General features: G+C 32.8%; 3 protein-coding genes across 4 annotated transcripts; 2 read left to right on the top strand and 1 right to left on the bottom strand.

Annotated features, from left to right (window-relative positions):
* Positions 1-5577: 5577 nt before the first annotated feature.
* On the top strand, positions 5578-9203 carry LOC127903895 (metal-nicotianamine transporter YSL3-like). The gene is given in 9 exon segments (XM_052445756.1): positions 5578-5916; positions 6056-6432; positions 6532-6704; positions 6898-6995; positions 7090-7224; positions 7318-7507; positions 7620-7734; positions 8029-8639; positions 8641-9203. Coding segments are annotated over 8 exon segments (1998 nt in total). The 5' UTR covers positions 5578-5916; positions 6056-6068; the 3' UTR covers positions 8953-9203.
* Positions 9204-12629: 3426 nt separating this feature from the next.
* Positions 12630-14838, top strand: LOC7496439 (cytochrome b5). Its single transcript, XM_002318435.4, has 4 exons — positions 12630-12819; positions 13044-13141; positions 14109-14175; positions 14348-14838. Exons 2-4 carry the CDS (start codon positions 13058-13060, stop codon positions 14599-14601), a joined length of 405 nt encoding a protein of 134 aa, XP_002318471.3. The 5' UTR covers positions 12630-12819; positions 13044-13057; the 3' UTR covers positions 14602-14838.
* A 392-nt stretch (positions 14839-15230) lies between these two features.
* LOC7496438 (rab GTPase-activating protein 22) lies at positions 15231-19339 on the bottom strand. Of its 2 annotated transcripts, none has more exons than XM_002317782.4 (5): positions 18680-19339; positions 17843-17978; positions 17712-17761; positions 16904-16957; positions 15231-16731 (listed from the first exon to the last, which is right to left on the bottom strand). In XM_002317782.4, exons 1-5 carry the CDS (start codon positions 18847-18849, stop codon positions 15492-15494), a joined length of 1650 nt encoding a protein of 549 aa, XP_002317818.4. In that variant the 5' UTR covers positions 18850-19339; the 3' UTR covers positions 15231-15491. The 2 variants fall into 2 exon arrangements, with proteins under 2 accessions (XP_002317818.4, XP_024438009.2); XM_024582241.2 differs by having other exon boundaries at positions 18927-19339.
* Between the last annotated feature and the right edge of the window lie 1461 nt (positions 19340-20800).

Below are 20800 nucleotides of genomic sequence, written 5' to 3'. Positions count from 1 at the left end.
GGATGAAACGGGACAAAAAGAAATTAATCTCTAGAATAATTTGATAATGAATTTATGTAGTTTTAAAATAAAAAGGCATATGAAAACATATCTCATTTGGCCCTGTTATCTCTATTTTTTTTATAGATATAATATACATACTTGAATATTTATACAATTATCCACAACACTCCAGACATAAGTTATTATTCATTATCCCTTCATTATTTTATCCTTTGTCTTTGCTTCGAGAGTAAGGTGGTATTTTTACAATGACATAGATGTTATTTAAGAATTGTGTGGGGTTATTTTGATAATTATATTTTTTAATACATATAAAAATTATTAATTTAATCCTTGAATAAAAAAATTCAATGCTTTCTTCACAAGGGTGTTTTTATATTTTTATTTTTTATAGGACAATTGAATTACTACATTGTCCATATAATTTTTATTTTTTAACCTTGGTTTTAGGGGCTTAATTGTAATTTCACCATGGTTTATTTGTTAATATCATTTAGTCCAAAGGACATTTTCAATATTTTTAATTCTAGCAGTGTGTGTGGTTAACTCGAGCGATTGTAGCCGTGATTCTGTAGCATCATTTGATTCATCTTGACATCATTTTTTTCTTTGAGTGGCGCGTGTATCGTGGTTCAGCGTGATTTAACTTGAAATTACTTTTCTTTTCTTTTCTTTTCCTTTTTTTCTTTCTTTTCCTTTTCTTTCTTTATCAGATTGCGTGCTGGCAATGAAAAAATTCATTCCAATCCTTCATTTTATTTCTTCTTTTGATTCAGTCTCTCTTCTCTTATTTGTAATTGTTTTATTTACATTGATTATTTCTAATTGAGTTTTATTTTTTATTTTATCTCTGGTCATTTGATTTTTTTAATTTTGTTGTCAAATTCGGTCCTTATTATTTTAATTTCTATTTGTTTTTTAATCATTTTCTTGATTGATTTACTCTTTTACAATTTCATCCCTATGCATTTATTTTTATTTAATTTTTATGTCAAATTTGGTTTAATTATTTTAATTGCTATTTTTTTAATTATTTTCTTAATGAATTTGTTTTTTACAATTTCATCCCTAAACATTTTATTTGATTTGATTTTTACCAAAACATTTTATTTCATTTAATTTCTATGTCAAATTTAGTCATAATTCTTTTAATTGTTTTTTTTTTTGTTTTGCAATGTTTTTTTATTGATTTTGTTTTCATTTTTATCATTCAAAGTTTGTTTGATTAAGAATGTTGCTTCTTTGTTTTTTCAAATATGCCTTTGAATGGGTCACCTTAGTCTCATGACACAAGTAATAGATTTGAAAGATTAGCTTGATTCGACTTTTATTTTTTAAAAAGTATTTTTTTGACAGTGTTTTTTTAGCTTTTCTATTTATATGGTCATCCTAATTTCATGTCCTAAACCATGTGTTTGATTTGTTGACTCGAGCTGACTGTCAAGCTTTCTCTAGGTTTTTTTATATATATATATTTGTTTTGCTATTGACAAGTTTTTTAAATTGACTTATAATAAACTTTTTGATAGAACCCTGATCCGGAGTTTAATAGGTTGCGAGCTTATTTGCAAGTTTTTTATTAATACTTTTCCACTGATGTCATCCTTCGGAATTAAATTAGTTGAAAATTACGATTCTTGATTGAATCAAGATAAAAATGTAATGCGATGCGAATTTTAGAGATTAGATCATGTTTAAGATGTTTGCTTTGTTTTTTTTTTTCTTTTTCTAAATTGATGTTGTCTTATTTTTTATCCTTATTTTAACCTTTTTTTATATTTTTTTGGTTTAATTATCTATTTTTAACTTTTATTTTCAATTTGATTCTATTCAGTTAGCCGTCAATAATTTTTTTTATATTTTACCCCCACCATTTTTAAATATATAAATAAATTTTAATTTCACCCCCTATGATTTTTTTAATCTTTCAATTTTGGTCATAATTATTTTAATTGAAATTTTTTTGTTTGCGATAATGTCTTTTTAGTTTCCATCCTCATCGAGTTTTTTCCTGTTAAATTTTAGCTCTATACTTTTTTTGTTGCTCCTTTTTTTTTTTGCAAGATTTTTTATTAATAGTTTTTCCAACGCAACTTTCAAAATTAAATTGGATGACATTTAAGTTTTTTAATTGAACTCGGGTTCATGATTTAACAAATTATAACTTTTTAGATAAGACTAGGTTTAGGAGATTCGTCTAGGTTTGCTTGGTTTTTATCTTTTTTTTTTAAGCCAATGTTTTTTGTTTTATTTTTGTTTGACTTTTTTTTTCTTGGATTTTCCTTTAGTTAGGTTAACATTGGATTATTTGATAATTCGAATAGGCTCAGGTATGGTTTTTTTTCTATCAGTTTATTTGTTGTTATTATTGTTGTTGTTGTTATTTTATTTTTGTAAATATTTAAATTATTAATTTAATCAATGACTTGGGATTTGGATTTTTTTAATCTATTACTTTTTTTACATTAAAAAACACGTGAGAAACATATCTAGTTATAGACAAAATGAGATGTATTCCACACTTTTTATTTAACATATTGATACGAGATACATAGGTCTGAACCTATAGTTATATTTTTTTCACGCATGCAATGCATGATTAACTCTATTTTTTGTTTGTTAAAACAAGTATGCTAGCTATAGCAAATTAATCATGATTTGCTTTTTAGACCAGGACATGTAATTAATGCTTTTAACATGGAAGAAATTAAAACAAGAATGCTCCTTCTTTTAAATTTTATCACTAATCCACAATATAATCGATTCTCGAAAATGTTATATCAATGACATCACTAAAGTTGATTTGAAGATATATATTGATCATGTTATTATTTTTTTAACGAAGGAATACAATCGAGCCCACCTAGAATTAAAACTAAAACTCACCGTCCCTTTCAATATTGAGTTCCAATAAAAGGTAAAAAGAAAGTGCAATATTGGATGAAAAGAAAGTGCAAAATTGAAACCCTTTCAAAATTGAGTTCTTACTCCCAAAACATAAGTAAATGTAAAATGGCATAATTTATCAGTAACAAGCTATTAAACTCGATTAGTTCATGTTGGTTTTTTTTTAAAAATTAAGTGGAAATTGAACCAATGTAATTTAAATGATCTGATGAATTAGTTCATGATCTAGTTAATAAAATCAAAATCTAAGTTAATTTTAAAAAGTTTAAAGTAATGTTATTTTAATTAATAGAACTTAACCTTGATCCAGATTTTTTACGTATCCACAAAACTTGGGTTAGAGAAAAACAAATATCACAAACATTTCTGGCCCATAATAAAGTAACTTTTTGTCTCTAGAAAATGCCAAAGAACTCTCTTCATTTTATTTATGTCAAGTAGTTAATCAAATTAACCACACTTTGATGCATGCTCATAGCTTAATGTACAAATAATGCGCACATAATTTTCCACTGAATTAAGGTTATTTAAACGGAGATATTTATTCCCTATTCCTCTCAGCAAAATTGTTTGCTTCTTGGAGGGTGGGAGGGTGGGTGTCTGTGGTGTTCGTCTTGGAATAATTTCTCGATGACTTTTTTGGTGCAAAAGAACGAAAGGACGAGAGGGTTCCCCTTTTGCACGTAACTATCTGTCTTGACTCGATCGGCTCCCATTAAGAGAGAGATATATACTCACGCTAAGTGATTCCCTTCTTAGCAAAATTAATTAGATGATAATTTTATCACTCTCAATCCCAGAAACAAAGTGATCACAGTAGAAAACAATTGAATTAATTAGAAAATCTACCCTTTGAAATAAATGTTTTTTTTTTTTTGTAAACTAAGAGATAAATAATAGTGATTTTTTTTTTCTCATTTTCATAGGAATAATAAATGATTGCATCCGATTAAAAAATTAGATGAGGAATTATTACATTCCAAGTTTGAAAATAGGAATAATAAAATCACTTGGAAATTCAATAATTCGTTTGTATTTTTGTTTTCATTTATTTTGAGGCAGAGGAAATGTGTGTTTTTTTTTCTTAAATTTAAATTATATGAAGTAAATCAATCAAATTATAAATTCTCGTGTAGTTTATTCCATCTACCAATAAATTAAATTTTTATGACCTACTCTAATTTACTAAAAACAATTTCCTATATATATTACACTAAATCCAGTGAAGTTGATAACGTTTTAACTTTTTTCTATAAAAAAATCTTAAAACAATATTATCTTAAATTTAGTAAGATCAATATTATTATAATAATTATTTTTAAAAATATATTAAAATAATATTTTTTATTTTTTAAAATTTATTTTTTATAATGGTAAACCTGCATAAATTCCAAGTAGCATGAAAAGAATCATATTTAACAAACCATGTCATTGCCTACCTATTATTATTTTAACAGTTATTTTAAAATTATTTTTTATTTGAAAATATATTAAAATAATATATTTTTTATTATTTAAAATTTATTTTTATATTAACACATAAAAAATAAAAAAAACATTAAAAAAATAATTTTTTTTTAAAATTCAAAACATAATTTTTTTAAAATAACGATTCTTATCACATTATCTTATAAACTGGAAGGAAATTAATGGTCAGAAATAGTGGTCCCATCTAAAGGTTGATAAAATTAGCACTCGATGAATACCATCCCCACCATTTCTGGGGCCCACCACACCATCCAAATGATATCTCTCTCTTACATCAATCATCAATCGTTTTTTTAGGATTTTTATATTATTGGCCTCAAAACTGGCCTTTTTCCTCTGGTTAACTGACTTTGACATGTTTTGGCCACACGCCTTTTGCTAATGTTGTCTTTTTTGATCCTTCCACTATACATTTTATCTTAATTTGATCCTTATACTATTTTATTCTTCAATATAACCCCTTAACAATTAATCCCTAGTAACATTTTTTTTTCTTATGCGTGGGATAAGAGAACATCCTATTGAAAATGTTTAGTATTAAACGACGTCATTCCCTAGTATAGTACAATAGTTGATTAAATAAATCTCAATCTTTAACGAAGCAGTCTTTGGGTTCTAATCCAAACAAGTTAGGTTGGGATTGAGGTGTCTAACTGCTAGGTTAAAGTTGACTAAAAATAAAGAATATAATAAAGAGAATGATATCAAGACAAAAGGTGATAAAATAAGGGAAATAAGAGTAGAGGGACCAAAATGCACTCTTAACTTGCCACACACATGTTATGACTGTAAAGGGAAGGCACTTTCAAGTGAAGTAGCCAGTTCAAGCCAGTTAGCAGTTCCATTTCTTGCTTTTTGTGCTTTTCACTTTAAGCAATTTTATGCTTACGATTGCCCACTTTTCTTCGCTCTATATCTGTACTACAAGGATGAAGAGAGAGTGAAAAGTGGTGCTGATAAGTCAACGAGACGAGGATCAAAATTATGAACCTGACATCTGTTCAAATGTATAGCAGCCGTCGTTGGAGCTCTGATAGGTGTTGTACTACAACGCAGCCTTGCCTTGTACTTCTTTGCAGTACATAGAAAATGCTGGTGGGTGGGCTGGTGGTGCTTGAATTTAGTATAAATAAGAAAAATTTTGCTGTGTTTTTTTCCCATATAAGAAGTTTGGTTTTTGTTCTCTTGGCTTGGCATTTATTGCTCTTGATTATTGCATTGGAAGCAGCAATCTTTATGGTTTTTGGGCTTCTCTTGAAGGCCTCGAATCATGTTTGTCTGTTGTCGTCTGTTTTTCTTGGAGAGTTTCCTTAAGTCAACTTAGAGGCTGGCCCTTGCCCATGTGTTGATTTGAATGTTTTGTTGTCTTTCTGAAGGAAACTATATGCTCTTGCATCTACTTGTATTGATTGATGGAGACTTGTTAGTAGTTGACTGAGGAAGTTGGATTCTTCGGGTGCTTTTTGAAGCTGTGGTCGAAAGAAGAAGAGGAGCAAGAAAAAGGAGGAGGCTTATAAGGTAATATAATTCATGACGTTATGTTTTATTCAATTTTTTATTTTTTGTAGTTTTATCAGATTTTCTTGATGTGTGTTTAGCTTCTATAAATCATTCTATTGGATTCAAGATGATGAGTTTGGTTTGTTGATTGTATTAGTGAGAAGATTGTGATGAATATGAACATGGAAGAAATGAAAGAGATTGAGAGGGTTGGGGGAGAAGGCATGGAAGAAGTTAGAGATGAGCCAGAGGATATCAAGAGGATTGCTCCATGGACTCAACAGATTACAGTTAGGGGAATTGTTGCTAGCATAGCAATTGGGATCATATACAGTGTTATAGTCATGAAGCTGAATCTCACCACTGGTCTAGTCCCAAATCTCAATGTCTCTGCTGCTCTTCTTGCATTTGTGTTCCTCAGAACATGGACTAAGCTCCTCTCAAAGGCTGGAATTGTAACCAGTCCCTTTACCCGACAAGAGAATACCATAGTTCAAACTTGTGCTGTTGCTTGTTATAGCATTGCTGTTGGAGGTTTGAGACTTTGATCTCATGTGTTGTTTATATTTTGAACAAATTTTGCTAATCATTTTAATATGTGTGCCGAATTGTGATTTGTTTATTGAATTGCAGGTGGTTTTGGATCTTATCTACTGGGTTTGAATAGGAAGACATATGAGCAAGCAGGGGTTGATACAGAGGGGAATACTCCTGGGAGCACTAAGGAACCTGGGATTGGTTGGATGACTGGTTTCCTCTTTGTAAGCAGCTTCGTTGGGCTACTTGCTCTAGTTCCTCTGCGAAAGGTAATATGTTTTCTTCAATTTTCTTGATGAATCGATTGTTTAGTGCTGGTGTTCTAGAGGTAATTCTTCATGAATTGATGATTGCAAGTTTGCAACTTCATTTGAATCTTAATCGACAATGATCTCGACTTCTTCTGTATGTTACTTATGAAGCTTGAATTGGTCTCTGATCATGCATTTTTTGCTGCCCCAGATCATGATAATAGATTACAAATTGAGTTATCCAAGTGGAACTGCAACTGCAGTTCTCATCAATGGGTTCCACACTCCTACAGGAGACAAGATGGCTAGGTAAGCATGAGTCTTGTTCCCGATTCTTGCTGATTTAGCACTAGATAGAAGTTGAGTACGAAACAACTCAAAAAAGAAAACCATAACCTTGCAGGAAACAGGTGCATGGGTTCATGAAGTTCTTTTCATTAAGTTTCCTGTGGGCTTTCTTTCAGTGGTTCTATTCTGGTGGAGAAAAATGTGGATTTTCTCAGTTCCCTGCGTTGGGGTTGAAAGCTCGGAAAAATTCGTGAGTGCTTGGCTATTTTTTTTTCCACATGTTGTGGGCCTGCTTGTGATTGATTCTTCCATCATAATTGATTAGAGAAATTGAATTTGGCAGGTTTTACTTCGATTTCAGCATGACTTATATTGGTGCGGGAATGATCTGTTCCCATCTTGTGAATTTGTCTTTGCTTCTCGGAGCAGTGCTTTCGTGGGGATTAATGTGGCCGTTGATAGGTGGGCTTAAAGGAGAGTGGTTCCCTTCAACTTTATCAGAAAGTAGTATGAAGAGTCTAAATGGCTACAAGGTCTGCAATTAAGAAATTTTAGCTCAATCTCTTCAGTAGATTCCCCCACGCATTCCTCGGTGCAAGTGGTTTTTGCTGAAATAAGTCTTAAAGAAATTCATTTTTGTTGCAGGTTTTCATTTCTATTTCTCTGATCCTAGGAGATGGCCTCTACAATTTTCTCAAGATACTCTATTTCACTGCCAGGAGTATGCGTGCTAGAGCAAAAGCTAACAAACTCAAAACAGGTGAGTTGATGTTATTTTGTTCATCATGTTACTTATGTCCAGCATATTGCATAGCTAAATCTTCCCTTTCCGGTTACAGCTCCCCCATACTATAGCTAAAAAGACCTCCATTGACCTGACCAGAGACTTCAGGAATTTTCATTTCTAATTTCTTGGTGATTTTCGGAATGCTCTTATATTCTGTAATTTGATGTGCTGCAACCAGTGACATGCTAATGTTGATAAGCCCCGTTTTGATAACGTTGAGTTCGTCATAGAAACTTCATTAATATCGTTTTCCACTTGCAATTGCAGAAGACAAAAATCAAGCTCTTGATGATCTTCAAAGAAATGAAATCTTCTTAAGAGAGGGCATCCCTCTTTGGGTAGCATGTTTAGGGTACATCACCTTCTCCATCATTGCCATCATTGCCATCCCTTTCATGTTTCCGGAGCTAAAGTGGTACTATGTAGTTGTTGCCTACATTCTAGCTCCCTCTCTTAGCTTCTGCAATGCTTATGGGGCTGGTCTAACTGACATGAACATGGCTTACAATTATGGAAAGGTGGCCCTCTTTTTACTCGCAGCCTTGGCAGGTAAAAACAACGGTGTAGTTGCAGGACTGGTGGGCTGTGGCCTGATTAAATCCATTGTTTCCATCTCTTCTGATTTGATGCATGATTTCAAGACTGGTCATCTCACTCTCACTTCTCCTAGATCAATGCTTCTTAGCCAGGCCATTGGGACTGTCATAGGCTGTGTTGTAGCTCCGGTCACGTTCTTCCTCTTCTACAAGGCTTTTGATGTCGGAAACCCCGATGGTGAATACAAAGCTCCCTATGCCATTATCTATAGAAACATGGCAATTCTTGGTGTTGAAGGCTTCTCTGCCCTTCCCCAGCACTGCTTGCAGCTTTGCTATGGTTTTTTTCGCCTTTGCTATACTGGCCAACTTGTCGAGAGATCTTTCTCCCAACAATATTGGGAAATATGTTCCTCTCCCAATGGCTATGGCAGTGCCTTTCCTCGTTGGAGCCTACTTCGCAATTGATATGTGTGTGGGGAGTTTGGTTGTGTTCGCTTGGCACAAGCTAAACAGCAGAAAGGCAAGCTTGATGGTTCCTGCCGTGGCCTCTGGCTTGATCTGTGGAGATGGGCTGTGGATTCTTCCTTCATCAATCCTTGCTTTAGCCAAAATCCGTCCTCCGATCTGCATGAGCTTCCTGGCAACCAACTAAAACTAATCAAACATGCAGTATTGGTTGCAGAATCAGACAAGTATAGCTATGTTGGAGAGGTTTCCAATTTTAACACCAGAAGAGCAAATTTTATAGCTAAGCTGCTCTGTAGAGTAATAATAATCCTGTAGTCAAATAGCATAATATAAACAGTTTAGCTCTAATAGAGTTACTTGAGCTGACACCAATGTTCAGCTCTCTCCAAACAGTGTCCCATTTGAAGCATCACTTATTTTTCAGCTTCAGTTTTAGCCAGGGTTTTATCATTTATGCTCTGTTCTTCGCTCAGATCCACACAACTTTTCTGGGGTTGGTGACACCTGATAGGAAATGGAAACATGTACAAGAGGTGAGACAAATGGACAGCAAGATTGGTCATGTTCATCTTTGCTGAATGGAGAACATATGTAACTTCGTGCCTATTTGATATACTGGATAGAAATGAAAACCTGTTTTTCATCGAAATTTAAAAAGTTTTCTTATTCAAATTATTTCTTAAATATTTTTAGATCGTTTCAATATACTGTTATTAAAAATAAATTTTAAAAAATAAAATATATATTATTTTAATATATTTTTAAGTTAAAAACACTTTAAAAAATACATATTATATTTTTAAATACTCTTAGAAAATATGCGAGGAATGAATGAATTTTCTCATGAATGAATCAAAAATATCTACTCAAAGATCTCGAACGGTATTTAACATGCAAAAATTAATTTCTGGAAAAAAAAACAAAAACTCAAGCTATCAAGATTGAATTTCATGGATAAAAAAATAGGGTTAGACTTTTGGTTTGTGATGTGATACAAAGATCTATTCAAGGAGGGGGGAAAGGGCATAAGAGAATAGGAAAATATATAGCAGAATAGATGACAATGGGACATGAAAAATTAATAAATTAATTCATGCCAAGACTTTGACATGAGGCTGAATTTAGATGGTGGTGGCTTTTATCATTCATGATATTATTTTAATTTCTTTTTTTGAAATGAATTTGTTTTGAAAAAATAAAACCTCCAAATAATATCATTTCAGACACAAAATAAAAATAAATAAATCAAAGTTGAGATGGACAAATCTGACTCTAATTTAATCAAATTAACTGAATTTTTAAGTAAAGCTTTAAATTAACACACCAAATCAGATGTGATGGAGTTTATAGAACTATGCATTATAATTTAAACAATCTCTTCAGCCTTCATTCAAAGCCATTGAAAAGAATTGATTAATATATTGGACAATCCTGCATGGTAAGCGGCTGCCCATATCATATCATGAGGTCAAGTTGTGAGGTTCATTGTCCACGGCACTGCCGGCCAATTGATTATAAAGTTTTTGTAATTAAAATAGTATTATTTTATTTTTAAAAAATTATTTTTAATATTAAAACAACTTAAAAATATTAAAAAAATATTAATTTAAAATAAAATAAAAATATTAAAATTTTTAAAATACAAAATCAAACAAACAGCCAATGAATTTGGTTAAAGAGCGTTTGGAAATGCAGGCCATATTTGTTAAAATTTCAAAATTTGGTTAAAGAGCGTTTGGAAACGCAGGTCATATTTGTTAAAATTTCAAAATTATTTTTGTTAAAAATTAATTTTTTATATGTTTTAAATTATTTTAATGTGTTAATTTTAAAATTAATTTTTAAAAAATAAAAAAATATTATTTTAATATATTTTTAAATAAAAAATACTTAAAAAATAACAACTCTTTCAGAAGTCTGGCTATAAGGCGACTCTGAGCTGCGGGCTGTGAGCTGCGGGAGTTTGTAGATGCAACTTGGAAATTATGAATTGTTTCACGGCAGCCACAGGTTCCATAGTCTATAACTTGTAGATATGCTTTTCTCACCGTGAGGCCCACAGCCTTCTTTTCTATAGGTATTTTTTGACAAGCTTTTCTTGGTTCTTTTTTATTTTCCCAACTGTTTAAAAGTTATTTTTGGTCCATTTTTAAAATGTAAGAATTTTTTTTTTTGGTTGGGTTTTAAGAAATTTGGATAAATATTTTCCATTTCAAAGATTTTTTTGATTTATTTAAAAATGTCTCACATTCTTTGACATGAAATAACTCTTTATTCTTTAAATTATATTTCGGATAATTTAGGTGACCTAAATTATTATTTTATCCCCTAACCCCCATTAAATTGTTTTTTTACTCAAAACTCCTTAATAAATCTTAATTAACTAGATAAAATTAGACCTAAGAAAAGTCTTGACAATACCAAAGTAGGTTTAACAAAAATTATACAAAATATATAATTTGGGTAATTAATTCGTATAAAATTAGTCTCAAGAAAAGTTTTGATAATGCAAAACAAAAATAATTTTATTGTTGATAAAAATATCTATTTTAATTAAATTAAGATATTTTTTAAAAACAGTATATCTCATTAAATTAAACATTAATGCAGCTAGAAGCCTAGAACTTAATACTTTAGAATAGATCAACCTTTAGAGGCAAGTTAGGGTAAGTGAATAGGGTTTTTTTTTCTTACTCTTAAAATTAAAATCACATGGTCATAATGTTTCTTGATTGCAATAAATTAATATAAGCGTGTTTGGAAGTGTGGTTGCGGTTGTTTTTTAAAATGTTTTTCACTCGGAAATGTATTAAAATAATATTTTTTTTATTTTTTAAAAATTATTTTTGACATCAGTGCATCAAAATAATCTAAAAATACAAAAAAATATTAATTTGAAGTAAAAAAAATAAAAAAAAATATAATTTTTTTTAAAAAATTTTTAAAACACAAAAACAAATAGTTTAGTAATGCAAGTAATCTTTATGTTGAAATTAATTAGTGTTTTTTTATATATATTTTTGCAACACAAACATACACCAAATTATATACAACAACCTTTCCACCTTGCAATACCAAACAACAAATTGGCATCTTTCGTCACAAGACAATTCTCTTGAAATGAATTATTTGATATCATTCTTTTTAGTTCTTTCCTCATCAAATTAATTTCTTTACTCATTGGATTCTACCAATTTCAAAAAATTCCAAATTTTATTATTTTTTATTAGGATGCTAATTTTTTTAAAAGTATTTTTTTATTAAAATTCATCATAATAATATTTTTATTATTTTTAATATTAAATATATCAAAATAATCTAAAAACATAAATTTTAAAAGCTGTTACAAACCACACCTATATCTAAACAAAAACTTAAGGATTCTTAATTGTTTTTTAATTAATGGTTTTGTCTACTCTGCGTTCCCAGGAGAAAAGGTTGACTCCAAAAATATTAATTTATAGAGGTTGATTGTATAATACAAAATCTTTTCTACCATTATTTTTTATATCATGGTATTTTCAAACTAATTTACATATAAACTCAGATCTAATTTTCCCCTCCAATGATTTATAAAGAAAAATATATTTTTTAATTTATAAGTTTAAAATTAAAAATTAAAAACTTTCATTAAGTTCATTGAATACTGGACTATGCAGCATAAACTATCATATCTCATGTGTATGGATGCGGCAATCAAATCTTGAGTGGCTGACACACGCAAATATTCATAGCATTTGTAATTTTTCTAACTTTGTTGCAAATTAAGATGGAAAAATTTTCTTACTTAATTCATCGAATTAATAAATTAATCATATCCTAATTATGCTTCTTTGTTTTTTCTAATATAGTGTACAATCTCTAAATACGGCATCTAAAATGGGAGAGTCCACCAAACCATGATTCGTCGTCTTGCCAGCTGCCACTCTCTCGAGTTTTATAAAATACTATAAAGCATAATCCAAGGTTAGTAGAGCTCCATAAACTTTTGTCAAAAGCCAAGAGATAGAGGCAGCCTCCCGCATCTTACAAGTTACAAGACGTCTTTCATGTAAGCAAGATAGATTCTTCATGGTGTCTTTTTTTTTAGCCATATTCTTAATCGCCTGTTTTGATGATCTTTCGTTGTTTTTGTGATGGGTTTCTGTGATTAATAAGGGTCTTCTTCTTTTTTTACCTTTTTTTTATGTGGATCTTTCTTTTTTGTGGAAATCTGAAGGGTTTTGGTTGTAGATATTTGTGGGTTTTGAATGCTTTTTGTGGTTTTGTGATCAGTATTTGTGAAAGATATGGCTTCTTCAAAGGTTTACTTATTTGATGAGATTTCCAAGCACAACAAAACCAAGGATTGCTGGCTTATTATCTCTGGCAAGGTCAGATCTCCTTCTCAAAGTTTCATTTTTTGTACCTTTTGTGACTAAGAAGGGAAATTCTGTTTGGTTGCTGAGAAAATTTTGTGTGAGATTGCAAGATGGGAACTTTGACCTTTTGTTTTGCCTCTTTGGATTTTTTTCTTAATTGAAAATTAAATCTTTGCCTCTGCTATCGTTTCTATTGCATGATTAAGAGCTGAAAGTTTGTTTTTATGCTTATAATTGCAAAGTCTGTTCCTTTATTATGCTTTATGAACCAAGTGCCACCTCTTCTGTGGAAGGAAAAATTACTTAGGCTATGTTTGGCTGCGCGGTTTTACCTGTATTCGTCAAAATTAGAAAATAAAAATTTATTGAATTTTTTTTATGTTTAAGATTGTTTTCATGTGAGTTGTGAAAAATAATTTTTTTAAAAAAACAAAAAACATTATTTTGATATGTTTTCGAGCGAAAAGTATTTTGAAAAACAACCCTCGTCACACTCCCAAACACAATTTAAACCTATCAAAGCAATGCTACAGTGCGCTCTCATCGCATGGTTTGTATCAACCTTGGATCCCATATTAATTTGTGAAGTGTGTAACAGAATAATTCCCTTATGGAAGGGGTAAAGAGGAAGGCCTTGAGAAGCTAACTTGCATTATATTTGGCAAAATCACTTTGATAGGTCTTCTATGATGATTTTGGAAGAGTAACGCCTGTACATAATACATATGGTCATTCACCTTGTTTTTAATATCTGTCAGTGCAATATCTGATTGCTTAGTGATACACTGATAATTTATCTCTTGCATGGAAAACTGGAGTTATGGTAATTACTCTTTGCAGTAGGATGTGAACTGCCCGCACTACTCTTTTTCATTGATATGAAAAATAACGCCAATGTGTGTTTGCAATGGAATCTGTACTTGATTCTTTGTTTCTTTTTATTTTAATTGTTTATTGAAGTTTTGAGCATTATACTCAGGTGTATGATGTCACCTCGTTCATGGATGATCACCCCGGAGGCGATGAGGTTTTGCTGTCATCAACAGGTTGGTTCTGATATCTGTTCTGTAAAACCTCTTAAATTTTAGCACGAAGAGTTTTTAGAGGAACCAAGCCTGCCCTCTTGAACTCATTCTGTGTGTTACTTAACAGTACAAAAACCCAAATTCAACCACCTATTCCAAGTTACTTGCATGAACTCTCTCATTTATTTTACAGGGAAAGATGCAACAAACGATTTTGAAGATGTGGGTCACAGCGATGATGCTAGAGAGATGATGGAAAAGTATGTCATTGGTGAGGTAGATGTAACAACAGTCCCAACAAAACGCCTCTACGTAGCACCAGGTTTGGGAGGAACAAACCCTAAAGACGATAAGCCTGGGTTTCTGATTAAGATCTTGCAGCTACTCGTGCCCCTCCTGATCTTGGGCTTGGCTCTTGCCGTCCGAACCTACACCAAAAAAGAATAGAGGCTATGATTTATCAATATCTATCTTTTTAAGGGGTTAGATGGGGGATTCAATCAGTTTAATTCTTAAAACACTCTTTTGTTTTGTTCCTCCGTTGCATTGTGTTTGTGCTGAAGTTAGCTAGGGGTCCATAATTGAACCCATTGGTATTTATTTGGAACAGTTAGTCACTTGTAAGTGGTAACTGGACATGTCTGATTTTGTTGGTTGATAAACAGGAGCTTTCCACTTTTGAAACTTTCTTTCCATTGTTCTTTCTGTAGCAACGGGATAAATATTGGTTTTCATGATATCAGGAGGTACCTTGTAAACCGAAGGCATTGCAATGGGTGTGAAAATCTTTTCAAAAGTTGTGTAAAAGTCTCAACTGGATCTCTGCAATATCTGAATAAATTTCACATTTTCGAACTATCTCGGCAATAATCTGAATAAATTTCTAAAGCGAAATTGCAACATTTTCGAACTATTTGGGACAATGGCACCATCTGGTTTGGGTTGAATTTGCTTTTGAAACTATTAGATGATGCCCTCCTAGTTGAGGAAACAATTTGGGAATGATCAACATTTTCAATATGGTACACATTGATCGAAAATTCAGATCCCACCTGCTTGATACGATATGACAACGATTGTGAAGATCGTGTTCTGTATTAAAAAAAAATGGTCAAGTGAATCGCATATAAAGCTAAATAAATCTTTTCAAGCATGCCACTTGCCACTTCAACTAAGACTTGAAAGTGAGCAGCTAGCAGCATTGCTGAAGATGGATAACCTCCTTAGGGTATGTTTGGAGCAGAGCACAAGAAGGCTGGAAATATCTCCACAGAACAAAGACCTTGAAAAAAAATTGAAGCATATAAATGGGCGACAAAATGGTCGATGAGCAGTCATCAGAAGGGTGTCTCTATCTTGTCATGAAGGTTCACCACCAGATTATGTGCGTCGTCGAGAAGTTTCCATACATCAAGTTGCCCGGACATGCTATTGCATTCCCTTAAGATCTCATCCGTGCTGCTATATTTCTCAATGATTAATTTCCTTTTCTGTAACACAGAAGCCGCAATAGCATAAAGCAATAAATCCTCTGTTGGTGGTGCTCGCTGCCTTATCCTGCTCCATGCAGACTTTCCAATACCAGCCCTTATAGCTGCCTGATCTGCCCACATCACCTCCCAGAGGCAAATTGTCTGTTCAAATGTCAATTCTCTCCTGAACAGCACAACCACCATCCTATAAACAAAAAAGCAATCCTCAGCCTGGAGCTTCTCCAAGTGCCTGTAGAGGTGGGAGTCTTTGCATTTTATAATCTTGGAAACAATATTGAGTTGCCTTCGGATCCCCACTTCATCAAGCCTAAAATTATGCCTAGCCTTCCTCATGAAACCCACAAAACACCAGAAAGCTTCATGATCCTCTGTGACCACTGCAATTATTGGGGAAAGTAGATCACTCATGCCCTGGCAATACCCAATTTCAGGGTCATAGACTGCATAGGCTTCGAGAATAGCAACTAGTCTTGCAGCATGGAAAACTCTGCAGGGTTCCAGGTGATCATAGTCCTTCAACCCAACAGCCTCTGCAGCACGGCATGCTCTTAACTCTGAAACTGTTGCCTGCGATGGGGAATACGGAATCCATTCAGAATTGGCTCGCACTGCATCAACACGAATGATCCGCTGCCACGTGGCAAAATTTTCACCAGAGCATTGGTTTGGATGGAGATCAGCCCTAGAGGGAGAGATGTTCTCTTTCAAAGGCACATCAGGATCATTCTCTTCCCTGCCCTCAGATGAGGAGGAAGCCTGAATGACTTCAGGGTCTTCAGAAGAGTCTGAGTCAGAAGACTCGGTGTTTAGTGCAGAGGCATCAGTGTTTGTGGCTTGACCTGAACCATCATCACCTTCCAACAATGCACTGGAGGGGTCATCAGAGTCCTCAACATCTGGACTCCTTTCCTCGCTTGAAAGAGACTCCCTAGCACTAACCACATCTTCATAACTTGAAGAGTCAGAATCTTGTGTGGGACTTCCACTATCCTCAATACAGCTTGTTTCACTAGTTCCTTTGGAGCACTCATTGATGCGTTTGAGAAATCGCCTGCACTGTCTGCGGAATTTCTCATATTCCTTTCTGCAGCCAAAGATTGTAAAGAAAAGAACCATGAGAATAGAAATTGAAGGGAGACAGAAAGGCTTTATATTTTGGGACTCAAATAACAACAATCAGATTATCTGTAATTAAAAACTCAAAAGTAGTCTGAATCTCCAAGTTGGAATCTATAAATTGAGTATGGAGAAGGTACCTTTTCTGGGTTCTGATGATCTCTCTTTCTTCTGTGGAACTATTCAAGTCATATCTGTAAACAGAAAACAAGACCGCTCATCATGTTGGCAATGTAGGAACATCATGACAGTATAAAGCATTGCCTAGTACAGGACTCTTTAAAAGAGAATCAAGGTCAAGGCTCTAGAAAGAAAAACAAGGAGCAAATGCATTGAGAAAGAGGGCTTGACGACATTGACAAACTAATGAATTGCATGTCCAGCTCAATGATTTCAAACAGAGACACAAAAATAAATAAATACGAAAAGAAGACACTGTAAGAAAGCAGAAACTTTACAGTTGAAATGCAGTACTGTTCACCCAACTACTTCCCAATTCAGGAAAAAGGTCTCTCAACTACCATATCCTCTACTGTGGTCCTTGTATTTCTCCTTGTTTCAATTGTGGTACTTCTGTGGAATTCTCACTAACTTCGTCTCTTGTCAAAGTGATATACGACACCAAACAACGTTGGACTGAAGGGCCACAATGGACGATGCATTAATCATTGATCAGAATTCAGTGGATGAACAGGAATCAGCACGCATGGATTGTAATGTAAAATGCAGGAGCATGTCATTCAACAAATTTGAACACTGATTCACAGTCTCTGGATTTAAGGGAGGGAAAGATGATTGAAATCCTTTCCGTGGTAAGCCAAAGACCAAAAGCTCCTAAATCTGGACCATGAAGTTCAGAAGAACACATACAGGGTCTATCCTAAGAGATGAGAAAGCAGCAGCAGAAAAAGACATAAATAAAGATATGACAAGGTTCAATATACTTACACTCCAAGGAGGAATGGCCAGACCTCTGCTCTAATACATGGATCAATACCCTACAAGAGAAACATAAGAGATAAATATTCCCATCAAACAAACATAGCAAAACACAAATTGCAATCACAACGATTACTCACTCCGCTTCGAACTTTTTTCAAAAACTTAACCCCGCCATCTCTGGGTTTCCCGTCTGATGTAAACAAGCTTTTCCATTGCCTAGGTGTAAGGGCACGTTTTCTTTTCCTTCGAGACCATGGTGACTTCAGTCGACCCCTGCAATAAAAGAACAACAATGATCAAATTCCAACAAAAACAAAATCAACACAACTACAAACAATCCAACAAGGAAAGTTAAATGTCTGAATAAAAATACTCCATTGAAAGCGAAAGGGCACTATCAAGCAGCTCACTTTTTGGTAGTTTCTTTAAATACCCATCACCCAAGAAAAAGATAGAAAAGATTTTGTAATAGCACTCATCTCTAATCCAAATAAATTAGATTTTTGCGACAGATGTGGTAGCTTGCAAAAATATATGATTATACCGATACCCTAACCTAATTCCCAAAAATGTAATGCAAAAGCATACAGACATTCAATTTTCAACTCGAAAATCCGCACCATTGTTATTATAAACCAAGTTACGCATTAAATAAACAACAATCCATATCAAAAGAGATTAAAAAAACCGGAAAAAAAATCCATAAAAATAACAAAATCAACCCATTTTTTTTAAATAGAAACCCTAAATTGACCAAGCCAAACCCACGCAAATTCCATCTAAGAACGCAAAAACTTAGAAAAAAATGAAGAGATAAGAACAAATGGGGTAAGAAGTAGTATTAGAGACTGAAAACACGATCTACAGCTACTATTTCTTCAAGATCGGATCTGGAAAAAGCAGAGATAGAAAGCAAAATCACTAGAATCACCAAGGAAGAGTGAAAGAGAGTATTTTTCAGAGAGAGAACTCACCGATCAGAAGAGGAAGAGGAGGAACAATAAGCCGGTGAGGAGGAATTAACAACAAAGAGAATCGAACGCAAATGAATCCACGACGAAGACGACAAACTTGACGACGACGACGGAGGAGAAGATGAATTTGACGAAGACGGCGACGTTGGACTTCGTTTTAGAGTTTTCATCTACTTTATAATTTCACACTTTCTCTTAAATATTTTGGAAAAAAATAGGTTTTTTTTTGTTCTTCTAGTGTTATTACCTACTGGTGGTGTAGAGTAGGGCGGCAAACAACGCGGTTCCGGCTAGGGCAGTGAAAGCGACGGTCGTGATCGACGGCGGCGTTGCGACCAAAAGTTCAGACCAGAATCCGCCGCCGCCGTCGGAGAGCTGGATTCCGCCGCCTGGAATGTTATTACTGGTTATTAACATCGAGAAGGAAACAGCACTGGGATCTATGAAGTCACCGAAATGACCTTGCTGCTGCTACTGCTGCTTTGATCTGTGTTTGTGAGTTTTTGAAAACAGAGTGGCTTAACAGAGTGGAAATTTAGTTGGTTTTATGGGTATTTTTGGGATTTGAACTTTTACGGCTGCTTGTTAGAGAGAGAGAGAGAGAGAGAGTTGCTTTGTTTTGTCTGTGTGCCTGTGGAGTCTGTCTGTGGAGAAAGAGAGGGAGAAGAGATGGGGCTTAAAAGGAAGAATTAATTAGACAACTTAGTCACTATAGTTTGACAAAACCTATCAATTAGCCCTTATTTGTTTTTGATTTATATATAAATGTGTTTTGTAAGACGATACAATAAATATTTTTCAATTAAAAATACAATAGAACTTTTTGTTTTTTATTTTTAATATTATTATATTAAAAACATTAACTTAATATCTTTTTTATTGTTAAAAATAATTTAAAAAGTATATTGTAAGAAAAAAATAAATACTTGTTTAATTTCTAACTTGTTTTTTTTGTTTAATTTTACGGAAATGCCCTTATAGAGAATTAATTTTTGAATTTATTCGGTTCAAAAAAGTTGTAGATTACAAAACTTGAACTTATTATCTTCACCTTCTATAATTTATTTTTTATTTTTATTTTTTATATAACAATATATATATATATATATATATGTTATAATACCATATAATTCATCGATCTGATAATTATTATAATCTATCTAAGCTGACGACTATCTAGGTCTTCTCTACAGGGGGGGGGGGGGGGCTCTTCTATACATTTGATAATTTGATTTGATTGTTTATAAATTATTGCTCTTATTATTTTTATTTTTATTTTGTAGTTAGGACTTAGGCCTAAACCAAATCTTTCTTTTTAGTGTATGGTTTATTAATAATCTTATCTTGTTATATTTACCACCGACCTACTGGTCCTATAGGGTTTTATTCCTTTCCAAATTTAACTATTGACCAGTAGTGTAATCACAAATTTGTTTACGAGATTAGGAGGAATATTGGTGATTAGGACTGTAATTAACCACCTAACATATTGTTTTGATCCTTTTGGATATTTTTCTTGGTTTTATTCTTTAGAATATTCCTACTTGTTTAATTTCAAATTCAATTTAAATCAAAGACCGATTCTATAAACTATTGAATTGATTTATTATATTTGATTGGCCAGTTTAATAACACCACCGTACCTTCTAAGATGTGATGGAAAGATAGGTTTAAAGTTTTTATTTTTATTTTTTAAGAAGTCTAGTGTTTGTTTTTTAAAGTGTTTTTTATACTGAAATGTATTAAAATAATATTTTTTTTTATTTTTTTAAAATTAATGCATTAAAATGATCCAAAATATATATAAAAAATAATTTTTAATATTTTTTAAAAATACAGGTTAGCTCGTGTTTCCAGACTGGCTGTTAGAAAATTTGTTTGAAAGGCGTTTGATATTTATGTTTTTTTTTCAGTTTAACATGGATGTTCGGGCCAGCTTGTGCGCACCTCGACTAATCTCACGGGCCCTGAAGTTAATGACCATGTAAGCCTACAGTGACCATCATATGAGTAACCACATGGCTCAAACCTGAGACCATAGAAAACACAAATCTCTTAATCTCAAACTCTTATCACTTGAACATCATCTTTTTATAGCTTGAATAAAGGTTTTATAGACCT

This window comes from Populus trichocarpa, chromosome 12, assembly GCF_000002775.5.
Source record: "Populus trichocarpa isolate Nisqually-1 chromosome 12, P.trichocarpa_v4.1, whole genome shotgun sequence".
NCBI lineage: Eukaryota > Viridiplantae > Streptophyta > Magnoliopsida > Malpighiales > Salicaceae > Populus > Populus trichocarpa.
The sequence above is the reverse complement of the archived record's forward strand: the minus strand, read 5'-3'. Positions and strand labels throughout refer to the sequence as shown.

Excerpts from the sequence above, each read along its gene's own strand:
- LOC7496439 (XM_002318435.4), top strand. The coding sequence starts at position 13,058 with ATGGCTTCTTCAAAGGTTTACTTATTTGATGAGATTTCCAAGCACAAC. Across the intron at positions 13,142-14,108 it reads GGCTTATTATCTCTGGCAAG|GTGTATGATGTCACCTCGTT; the intron begins GTCAGATCTCCT and ends CATTATACTCAG. Across the intron at positions 14,176-14,347 it reads GGTTTTGCTGTCATCAACAG|GGAAAGATGCAACAAACGAT; the intron begins GTTGGTTCTGAT and ends TTTATTTTACAG.
- LOC7496438 (XM_002317782.4), bottom strand. The coding sequence starts at position 18,849 with ATGAAAACTCTAAAACGAAGTCCAACGTCGCCGTCTTCGTCAAATTCA. Across the intron at positions 17,762-17,842 it reads TGAAAAAAGTTCGAAGCGGA|GGTATTGATCCATGTATTAG; the intron begins GTGAGTAATCGT and ends TTTCTCTTGTAG. Across the intron at positions 16,732-16,903 it reads ATCATCAGAACCCAGAAAAG|AAAGGAATATGAGAAATTCC; the intron begins GTACCTTCTCCA and ends CTTTGGCTGCAG.